Raw genomic sequence first — 12,003 nt, 5'->3', positions numbered from 1 at the left:
AATTATGAACTTCAAATGAGTTACTTCATGCAAGATGTTTGACGTGGAGATAGCATTAGTTTTTAGTTTTTAAAAATTGCAGAAATTGGATCATTCATTGAGGGCTATAATCTCCTTGTTAACTGGCCAGATGTGTCATTGGTATCTCCAGTTCAGAGGCTGGTCTGATGCACCTTGTAAGCTTTCACCCTTCTGGGTCCTATATATCATGAATGTTAGCAGTTTCCAATTTAATTGGAAATTGCTTTTTGTGTGTGTGTGTGTGTGTGTGTGTGTGTGTGTGTGTGTGAGGGCAGGGGCCAAGTTGGGGGAGGGGGCACTCACTCACTGTAATGGTTAATGGTTAAGATGTGTGTCCATGCACCCAGTAAAAATCTTATGTTCTTGTTGTTTTGATTTAGTACAGCTTCATTGTTGCTCACTGCAATGTAACTTATAACTTCATGTGGCTCAGGGACCAAACATAAGTATTTCGATTGGACACCACTTTAGCAGCTTGTGTCCCCCTAACCTTAGCCCAATAATCCAACTGGGGAAAGAGAATGAACCACATGTCATTTCTGGCAAATCTGTACGTCATTGATTCGGTCTCAAAACCTTTTTGTTTCCAGGTGTGCGCTTTACAGTACACAGGGTTTACATTCAGTATTGGTAATTAAGAAGGAGCATAATAGCTAATAAAAACTGACAAATACACAATTCAGTGCTAATACATGCTACTAATCAGCTTGTCTTCATAGTAAAAAATTGGTAATTAACATATCCTATTGCTGTAGTTTACTTCCTGAAAGATGGAAACAAAAATGAAAGCTTATGCTTTTTCATCAACAATGTAAGGAAATGATAGATTGCTACTCACTGTAAAGATGACAGATTGAGTTGCAGACAGATGCAATGGTAAAACCACTTACATATTAAATTTCAGCCAAGGCATTTGTCAGAAAAGAAACACACACACACACACACACACACACACACACACACACAAACGGGCACGCCCAAGTTCAAGCACAACTCATGCGCACATGGCTGCCATCTCCAGATGGCAGTCATGATGTGTGCATGAAGTGTGCTTGCTTGTGTGTGTTTCCTTTTCTGAGGAAGCCTTTGGCTGAATGCTAATATGTAAGTGTCTTTTCGTTGTGCCTGTCTGCATCTGAACATGTTAACTTTTCAGTGAGCAGCAGTCTATCTTTTCTTACATTGTCGATACTCTAGCCTGTGGTTTCCATTGTTCAGTATTTGTTTTTTGTTACTCCATTATGTAAAGCTTTAAAGCACAGTTAAAGTTTAATCTACTGATTCGAGGGTTTCTTAACTGTTGCAGTAGGTGTTAGTGGCAGTATACAAAATAGCTATCAAGTGAATTATTAGAATTTTCCATACTAATATGCCCTGGTCACATGGATTTCCTTGATAAATGTACTGTGTACATTTAACTGAGGTGATCATGTTTTGCACTATCCCCTGAAGAAGTTCCCCCACAAATCAGGACAAAATATTCGATTTATCAAGAAAATCTGTTTGTCCACAACATAATGGCTGAGAATGTGTTAACAGCTGCAGGATTCCCAACTGAATAAGATTGTTTTGTGAGCTATCTTACTGTTACAACATTTGTAGGTTTAGAAAAACATTTTTGACAATTTAGATTTGAATGAATTGTGAAACTCTGAAGTTGCTGAGGGTAAAATCAGAGGAACAAAAAGTCATTGACAAACTGTACAGAATCTGGATTGCAGTACTAAGCATTGAAAAATGTGAAAATGACATAGCTTGGAAGATTAGATGAGATGAAGTATTTTGAAAAGAGACTGTAAGATGATCATCAACAATAGTGAAGCTAGGGTAATGAAGATGATGTTGACAAAGTTAGTTCAAGAAATTATACACTAAAGAGTTGTGGAACAGTTTTTCCATTTGGTGAAGAAGATAACAAATGCTGGTGGAAGATGAGGTCTATAAGACGCAGAGAAGTCTTTTTTGAGAGTGTTAGTGCAGAATGTTGTGTTATATGGAAATGAAACATGGGCAATGAATAGTTCAAATCGGAAGAGAATAGAAGCCTCTGAAATTTAGTGCTACAGAAGAATGCTGAAGATTGTGTAGCTCTATGGGATAAAGAACTGGTACTAAATCTATATGGGGAGAAAAGAGCTTAATGGCACAACCATATTAAAGGAAGTGATTAGTTGACAGGACATATCCTGAGGCATCAATGAGTCATCAATTTGATGCTAGAGGGGACTGCGAGGAGTGAAAATTTTAGATGGAGACAACAGCAGACATGTTGAAGTGGATGTAAATTGCAGCAGTTTGCAGAGAATACGCTAAGGGAAGAGTGGCATCAAGTAGGCTTCAGATTAAACACTACAGCTGAAACATTATTTAAAGTTGCAATTGTACAAACAGTTATACAGCCAGCAGCAGTCTTCCAAAACACATCTCAAAGAGTTAGAGGTGACCTTACAGCATGACCTTTCGGTGAGTGCTACACTTTGATGATGCCGCTGCCTCCCACAACTCCATTAATTAAAGAGACAGATATTCCAGAGATTGATAAATTAAGGAAATGGACCATGATGGGTATGGGAAGAGCAGTTATTGTTAGCAGATCATGAACAGTATGGTTTTTCGTCAAAAATATGATTCTGAGCAAACACTTTTAATGTTCACTGTTAATTAGGACTTCACATGCCATTATACGACATTGATCTTCACACACTGAAACTCTAAAATGAACAAACACCTTGCAAATAATTGTATTACAAATGGCTTAGCAACATCAACTGAACAGTTCCTGCTCACAGGTAATCTCGACCTGACCACCCAGTTCAGATGTTCGGGCTGAACTTTTATGACTTGACTTGCTCCATTCAACTGCTACACCAAGTAATCACACACAACACAATGGTCAGACTATTCAAAACATTGTCAGCAGGCAAGGATTAATCTGAAATTCTACCTCAGCAAAACCATAGGTAGCTGCAATGTAGTCATTGTGATTAAGCTGTTCCGTATACTTACTCTCAAATATTGTAGATAACAGCAAATATGTTGAAATGTGACAAAATAGGATCTTCACAAACTATGCACTTTAATCACAATATTTGTTTTGGAAATAACCATTCCATAGCTACACTTTGTTTTGTTTTATTTTATTTATCTATTTTTTTTTCTTTGCGTCTAGTTTTGTGGTCACAGACACATTCTTGTGCTAACATTTCTATCATCAACCAAGCCCTCATGCTCTAATCTGGGATGCAGAGTTATCATTTAGTGCACTTCAAAAAGATATTAATAAATAAAAGTAAAAATGGTGGCACTCATACGATGAAAAAGTGCAAACAGATTTTATGCCTGTGTTTTGATACACTTTGCATTTCATATAGAGCTGTTGTATTTCCAGTGGATGACTATCACATCACTGAGGAGCACAACACTCATCATTCTGATTGATACTTCTGTGGTGTGGTGTTCAAGAAGAGAAATTCCTTTTTGCTGTAGTGTTTATACCAACATAAATTTAAACCTTTATGGCATTGCCTGCAACAAACATTTGCTAATAAGTAACCTTCTAATTTGGAATATATTATTTCACTGGATTTTGGTCTGTGTTCAGTCATTATCAAACATGTGGTTAAAACTTAACCACCTGTTGTGGCTTAACTTGCTGATTGTTGATGATACTATTGGGTTGTGTAACTTAGGTTTATTGCAGTTCCTCCATTTTATATAATGTGGGTTAGGTTTATGGAATGTCAGCCCATATGACAAGTTCACCAAAAATCAACATAGTTGAAATGCACAGAATACTTTTAAGATATGCTTATTGCATCACAACATAGATAAAACTGACATGGGTTTAATGCCTAAAAAGCAGCGTAAGACTGGTGCTAAAACTGTGGCAATACTAACTCAATTTGGTTACTGTTATTGCTGGTTGTGTAAGTTCCAGCAATTACAAAGTCACATTATGCATTACTTAAATAGAACACTTAAATAGAACATAATTGATTTTACAATTGAAATTTGTATCCTTTCACAAAACTGATTATGAAACTTAACTTGACAGATCATTACAATGTCTCTAATGCATGTAGTAAACTGAAATATTACAGTTTTCATACCAAAATTTAATTAAATTTACATCAGTAACATAGTCTTCATTATTATTGCTTTACAATTGTAGTATAAATTTAGTTTCTAACATGAATCCTGTACCTTTACAACTGGCTCCGAGGCAATTATTGTTACTTTTCTGCATATTAACTCCACAAAGGATAAGCTGGAATTATGTTTACAATATGTTCGATGTACTTTTGAGTTGTAGCACAATACCTTCTTTAACTTTTCAGAATTGGTTTAATTTCATCCTAAGTCAACTAATGAATATTTTGTCCATAAAGGACAGCATTATGAGGTTTGCGACTCTTGACAAATACAAATAAAACAGTGTTCTGCATCAATCACTTGTTTATTCTGCTATTACGCATTTCAATGGTTCACACCACCATCTTCAGGTGAAAAAAATGTTCATTTACATAGCTGGTGTTAGTGCAAAGTACACACTTCTTTTTGCAATAGCAGGCCTAGGGCAGTGTAGGTTATATTATGTTATGCTGTATGTTCTATCCACTGTACATTATGTTTACACCATTCAATTGTCAAGGATGAATATAATTTACATTGGAAAAGATGTACAGCAGGCAGCAGTAATCAGACTTTTTACAGCTCTAACACCCCTCAAAAGATGCAGCATAACCTACAATGCCCTTGTATGCTGCTGAACAAATACGTCTGTATTTAACACTATTTAAAAAAAACAGTTCTTCACCTGAAGATGAATGTTCCAACCATCGAAATGCATAGTGGCAAAATAAAAAAGTGGCTGGTGCAGAACACTATTTTATTTGTATTAAATCAACTAATTTTCATTAATACAGTTGGCAAGAGATGTTACAATTCAGCCTTCTGCACACACACATATAACTTCATGTAAATATTGCATGATAGTACTCAATCACCACTATGTGTGGAATCATACTTTTCTTTTAATACTGTACTAATATGCTACATTACATGGGAAGTGTTCCTTTATGATACTTTAGTAGGTGGAGTGTGTTTTTGAGATATTGTGCACTAAAATGCAACTCCTTTAAGGATGTTATCCCATCTTGTTGACTTACTGCTTTGCATGAGCCACCTTTGCCTGGGTTACATGTTGTACAATAACCTAGCACTTTTACTGGACTTTTAAGACTTTTTTACAGTGGTTGATTACTTACTTCACAGCCTGGATTTTCGCAAAGTGTACAGGACTAGGGTACCTCTGGACTACATCCCCAAGCACTAGTATGACGGTTCTTTATCCAAATATACCTTATAAATTTGCCATATAATGCTTGTACAGTTCCATGTAAATAGCTGTAGTCATTTCCCCAATGGCATTTGTTAGGTGGATGGAAACCAATGAAAGTGCGGAAATTACTTCTGTGATTGTACTTGAAAGTTTGTTGTAGCATATCTTGTAGCTTATGTGGCATTCTCCATTAACTTTTTTCAGGAAAATTCATCTTCAGAAGATTTTCCCACATCTAGCACATTAAATATTGAGAAAACAGAGGATGAGGAAGAAGAGGAGAAGGCAGTGAGCAAGCACAGTGGGGAGGTGAGTCATGTTCTCCTGTAAGATGATTTCCCTGCCCAGACACTCAGTGTGTCAGGATGCATGCCAGTGCATTCGCGCAAGGTCTCTAAGAAAGAGATCCCAAACAGTTAGTATTCTTTCTGTGTGTTGCAGATTTAGGGATCATTCATAATGGAATAGAAATATTTTATTTTTTAAAAAATTGTTAAAATCATCTAAAAAAACTTCTGGTAGCCACATTAGCTGTAAATAGTTTTTTTGTTACTGGATCATACATGACCAGTTTTGTGATGATTTAATTGCTTCATATAACTAATTTAACTCTGGGGCATTAAACATACACGTTCACCCAACATTCAGATTATGTTCAAATTGTCAGAACCAATTGAAATTGGATGGTTAAGAAATGAAACATCTAAAATTCCAATGGGCGGCAGGTGCAGACAATGTATTAGGTTGGTGCACAAGTTGTAGCATTTTTCCATAACTTTAATAAACACTTCTGCTACACATGACAGATACTTTAGTCATCAATAATACATCCTCCTTCACGATCTACAACAGTGTGCCAATTTTGGCTGATTACAAATCACACAGGGAAAACATTTGTCTTGATTTGTTGCACTGTTTTGAAACTGAGGGGAGGTTTTCTTGCCCCGAATTGTGACAGGTGATGAAACCTGGGTTGTTCACCATTTTGAGCCCGTAACAAAATGACAGTCAATGGAATGGCACTATTTTCAATCCTCACAGAAGAAAAAATTCATACAACTGCTTCTGCTGGTAAGGTCATTATCCCTGTGGTGTGGGACTGTGAAGGTGTGATTCTCATTGATGTGATGCCAAGAGGCAATACCATTAATTCACAAGCATATGTCAACTCATTAACAAAACGCAAGGCACCTTTCTGGCAACTTCGGTGCCACAGCAACCCAGGAGACATTTTGGTGCAACACATTAATGCTCAGCCCCACACAAGTCTGAAGACTGCTGAATGCATCATGTAATGGGGTTGGACAGTGTTACCCCATGCACCCTACAGCTCCAACCTAGCCCCCTCAGACTTTCAGTTGTTTGGGCCATTAAAGTATGTCATTTATTGAAGACATTTTGAGGATGAGAAGGTAATTCACACAGTGAAGCACTGGCTCTGCCACCAGGACAAGGACTGGTACCAACAGGGCATACGCTCTCTTGTTTCGCGCTGGATGAAGGCCATAGAATGGCATGGAGTCATGTGTGTAACTCTTATTATGTTCAATAAAGAATTTTTGAAGAAAAAAAATATCGGTGCATTACTTTCTGGGGAACCCTAATATTATGTCTCCTCTCTCTCTCTAAAATTGTAATAAAGGGTTAATCTGCATTTACGGTTTACTGAACCTTGAAATAAAGTAAATAACACAATAAAAAGTTCATTAACACATTAGTTGTTAAGAATGGAACATATGATTTAAGGTTTGGGCACCCACAGCTTAGTTACATAATATAAATTTTTAAAAAACTTTTAAAACTATAGAACGTTCTAAAAAACTGCTGATAGCTGCATTAGCTGTTAACATTTCATTTATTACAGGATCATTTATGACTGGTTTCACAATGATTTAATTGCATCCTGAGGTGTATACATATAATTAATGTAACATCGGGTCATTAAAGATACATGGTCTCCCAAAGTTTGGATAACATTTGAATTACAAGAACCATTTAAATTGGAAGATTAAAAAGTGATACATCCAACATTTGAATGTTTAGCAGGTTGAGGCAGTGCAGATGAGAACTGGAAATCGCGAGTGTGGACCAGTGATGAAAAATCAACAGATGACTGCAAGAGCCAGATAGTGCAGATGTGACTATGCCTGAAGTACGAAGGCTGGGCCGCGAAACATCCTAACTGATAAAGTGCTATTGAAAAATCAGTAACATTAAGTTAACTGGCTGTTTGGTGGTCTGGTCTTTGTACTTCAGGCATGGTCACTTCAGCACTATCTAGCTTTTGCATCTTCTCTTGACTTATCATCACTGGTCCATACTCACAGCTTCCACTGATCATGTATTGGGTTGTTGCACAATTTCATAATGTTACATGTTGATATTCCGGTTGCTATGGCTTTATCTATCAACTGTAATTTTTTACTGTAGATTACTGTTACTTTGCCATCAAGGGGTAAAAACAACAGAGCAGATGACCGTCGCTGGCCAACTACGAGAATAAAAAGGAAAAGCCAGCCACTCTGGGACACATGAAAACATCCACCCTAAAAACATTAGAGTGGAGAACTCTAAGGGACAAAGGACATGCACTAAAACCTGTATAGAATGATAAAACCCACCACTGCATATAAAATGTAAAACTAAATTAGCCAATGAGGCGTTGTCAGCCAAAATTAATGGCAACAAGTCCAGTAACTGAAGAGTCCATCACAGGGCAGCCAAAGGACAGTTCACCAAGATGTGGGCCACTGTCACCTGGGTGCTGCACCAACACTGAGGTGGGTCATCACGATGCAGGAGGTAGTCTTGTGTCAACCAAGTGTGGCCAATGTGGAGCCAGCAGATGTGGAGCCAGCAGAGAACCACAGAGTCCTTGTGAGAGACCTACATGGAGGACTCCCACACATTCATAGTCTCCTTAATGGCATGCAGTTTGTTGTGCAGGCTGAGGTTATGCCATTCCACCTCCCAAAGCTGCAAAACCTTGCAGCATAGTACTGAACGCAAGTCAGTTGCAGAGAAGCCGATCTCCATAAGGGATTTGTACGTAGCATGTTTGGCCAGCCTGTCAGCAGGCTGCTCAAGGAGACAGTATGCAGAAGAAACATCTCCCCAGTGCATGAATGGATGTTCTCAAGAGCATGAGATATAGCCACCAGCTCAGCAGTGAAAACCCTGAAGCCATCGGGCAAGGATGCTGTTCAATATGTCCTCCATGGACATATGCAAAGCCAACTTGAGCATCAGCCATCGAACCGTCAGTGTAAACTGCTTCGTGGCCTCAGTACGTTGCAAGAATTGAGAGCAAGTGGCAGCGGAGAGCCATGTGATTAACTGAGTCCTTAGGGCCATATGAAAGGTTCATGCGAAGTTGTGGCCTAGGTGTACACCATGGAGGTCTACGTGAATGGACCTCAAGAATAGGTGGTAAAGGCAAGAACTCCAGTTCAGAAAGAAGGGATCAGACACGAATTGCAATTGGAAGCCCTGATTTGGGTCACCAATATGGGAGATGAACCACAGTGGGTGGGAAAAGGAGACAGTGATTCGGATGCACAGGAGAACTTTGAATGTGTGCTACGTAACAGGCCAGCAGCCTAACATGCAATGGAGGCACTTGGGCTTCCACAAGGATGCTGGTCACCGGACTCATCCTAAAAGCTCCTGTCACTAGTCAAATGCCACAGTGGTGCATTGGATTGAGTAAACACAATGCTGAGGATGCCACCAAACCATAATCCAGACTCTCATAGTCAAGGCGGGATTGAACATGGTCTGCAACAGCGTACAGCAATCTGCACCCGAGTTGATGTTGCTTAGGCAGTGGATGGCACTGAGGTGCTGCCAGCACTTCCGCTTAAGCTGACAAAGGTGAGGAAGCCAAGTAAATCGGGCACCGAAAACCAGTCCTAAGAATCGATAAGTCTCCACTACATTGAGTGGATCATCATTAAGATAGAGTTCTGGTTCTCGATGAACGGTACGACGCTGACAAAAGTGCATAACACATGACTTTGCAGCCGAAAACTGGAAACCATGGTCTAGTGCCCATGACTGCACCTTGTGGATGGCTCCCTGTAGGCACCGCTCAGCAGCACCAGTACTGGTGGAGCAGTATGAAATGCAGAAGTCGTCTGCAAACAGAGTGGAGATGGAAGGACCTACAGCTGCTGCTAGACCATTAATGGCCACTAAAACCAGAGAGAGACTCAATACAGAGCACTGTGGGACCCCATTCTTCTGGATAATGGGGGGGGGGGGGGGAGGGGGGGGGGGACTATGGGAGGCACCAACTTGGACACAAAAACTATTAAGCGACAAGAAATTTGGGATAAAAATTGAAGTGAGCCTCTGAGACAGCACTCGTATAATGTGGCAAGGACATGATGTCACCAGGTTGTGTCATATGCTTTTCATAAATGAAAAAAGATGGTAACCAGGTGTTGGCATCTGGAAAAGGCTGTTCAGATGGCAGACTCTAGGGGCACAAGATTATCAGTGGTAGAGCGACCCTGGTGGAAGCTGCCCTGATGTGGAGCCAGTAGGTCACGTGACTCCAGGGCCCAACCCAACCACCGACACACCAAATGTTCCAGCAGCTTACAAAGAATGTTAATGAGGCTGATGGACCAATAGCTATCCACATCAAGTGGGTTTTTACTGGGTTTAAGCACCAGAATGATGATGCTCTCCTGCCATTGTGATGGAAAGATGCCATCGCACCAGATCCGGTTGAAGATGATGATGATGATGATATGTCCCTTGTAGTCAGACGAGAGATGTTTAATCATCTGACTGTGGATCTGATCTGATCCAGGAGCTGTGTCAGGGCAATGTGCTAGCACACTGAGCAGCTCCCACTCTGTGAATGGGGTGTTATAGGATTCACTGTGGCGTGTAGTAAGTGAGAGGACTTTCCCTTCCAGCCACTGTTTTAGAGTGCGAGAGGCTAGGGGGGGTAATTCTCCACCACAGAAGCTTGAGCATACTGCTCAGCAAAGTTCTCAACAATCGCGTTTGTGTCGGTCGATAACACACCATTTATGTTAACACCAGGAACACCTGTTGGGGTCTGGTACCCGAAAACATGTTTGATCTTTGCCCAGACTTGGGAAGGTGACGTATGGCACCCAATGGTTGAGACATATCTTGACCAACACTCCTGTTTCCGTCATTTGATAAGCTGGCGAATGCGAGCATGGGGCCATTTAAAGGCAATGAGGTGCTTCAGGGAAGGGTGCCACTTATGATGTTCTAGAGCTCCCTGACGCTCCTTAATTGCTTCAGCAACTTTTGGCAACCACCAAGGGAATGCCTTTTGCCAGGGGCACCCTAAAGAGCAAGGGATCATGTTTTCTGCCACAGAAATGATTGTTGTAGTCACTTGCTCAACGATCACATTGATGTTTCTGTGTGGAGGAGATTCAACGGTGACAGCAGAGGTGAAAGATTCTCAGTCTGTCTTGTTTAAAGCCCATCTGGGCAGGCATCCGTGAGCCTGACACCGAGGCAGTGACAGGAAGATGGGGAGGTGGTCACTACCATACAGGTCATCATGTGCTCTCCATTGAATAGATAGGAGTAGTTCTGAGCTGCAAATTGATAAATCAATAGCCGAGTAACTACCTTGAGCCACACTGAAATGTGTGGTGGCCCCAATATTCAAGAGGCAGAGGTCAGACTGAGACCTAAAGATTCGTCATCTCTGCCTTGGCCAGTAAGCGCCACCCCACAAGAGATTATGGGCATTAAAATCTCCCAAAAGTAGGAAAGGTGTAAGGAGTTGATCAATCAGTGCAGCTAATACATTCAAGGGTACTGCACCATCTGGAGGAAGATATAGATTGCAGACAGTTATTTCCTGTGTCATCCTTATTCTGACAGCCACAGCTTCAGGAGGGGTTTGAAGGGCCACAGGTTCACTACATACTGAGTTTAGGACATAAATGCAAACGCCACCTGACACCCTATTACAGTTGCCACGGTTCTTGTAGTATACCTTATAGCTGTGGAGGGCAGGGGTCCACATTGCCGGGAACCAAGTTTCCTGGAGGGCAATGCAGAAAGCAGGTGTAAAGCTTAACAGTTGCTGTAGCTCAGCCAGGTGGTGGAAAAAACTGCCGCAATTCCACCGGAGGATGATGTCATTGTGAGACTGGGAGGACACGGAACATTCAATGGGACAGTTTACACCTGAGGGTCACCTGCTGCCACCAGCTTTTTACCTGAGCGGTCTATATTAATTTTGTCTGAGGGTCCAGTGAGATCCAGGTCCTCAGCAGACACCAGAATCTCCACCTCATCCATAGATGGAGAGCTTGGTTGTGGAACAGTGCTCAAGTGATTGGAACCCATACCAAATAAGACTAATACGGGATATTGAATGTATACAGAGAAGAGAAGCATGAATGGTCCCAGGTTTTTTTTTTAATCCATAGGAGAGTGTCTTAGAGATACTGAACTGGCAGACTCTTTAAGATAGTTTACATCTATCTCGAGAAATTCTGTTAACAAAGTTTCAAGTACAGTCTTTAAATGGTGACCCTAGGAATATACTACAATCCTCTATGTATCGCTCATGTAGGGATTCTGGGGGTAAGATTAGAATAATTACTGCATGCACAGAGGGATTCAAACAA

The 12,003-nt window shown here is 40.6% G+C and overlaps 1 protein-coding gene across 7 annotated transcripts in view; it reads left to right on the top strand.

Moving 5' to 3' along the window:
* LOC126424864 (zinc finger protein 239-like) overlaps positions 1–12,003 on the top strand; it is a 262,872-nt gene that overhangs the window by 117,419 nt on the left and 133,450 nt on the right. For all 7 annotated transcript variants that reach the window (XM_050087680.1, XM_050087679.1, XM_050087686.1 and 4 more), the window contains one exon: positions 5,567–5,671. In XM_050087680.1, the coding sequence (XP_049943637.1) occupies positions 5,567–5,671 (105 nt within the window). The remainder of the gene's footprint in view (positions 1–5,566; positions 5,672–12,003) is intronic.

Source organism: Schistocerca serialis, chromosome 10 (genome assembly GCF_023864345.2).
Source record: "Schistocerca serialis cubense isolate TAMUIC-IGC-003099 chromosome 10, iqSchSeri2.2, whole genome shotgun sequence".
NCBI classification, from domain to species: Eukaryota; Metazoa; Arthropoda; class Insecta; order Orthoptera; family Acrididae; genus Schistocerca; species Schistocerca serialis.
Note: the sequence above shows the minus strand (reverse complement) of the source record. Positions and strands in the feature narration are given on the sequence as shown.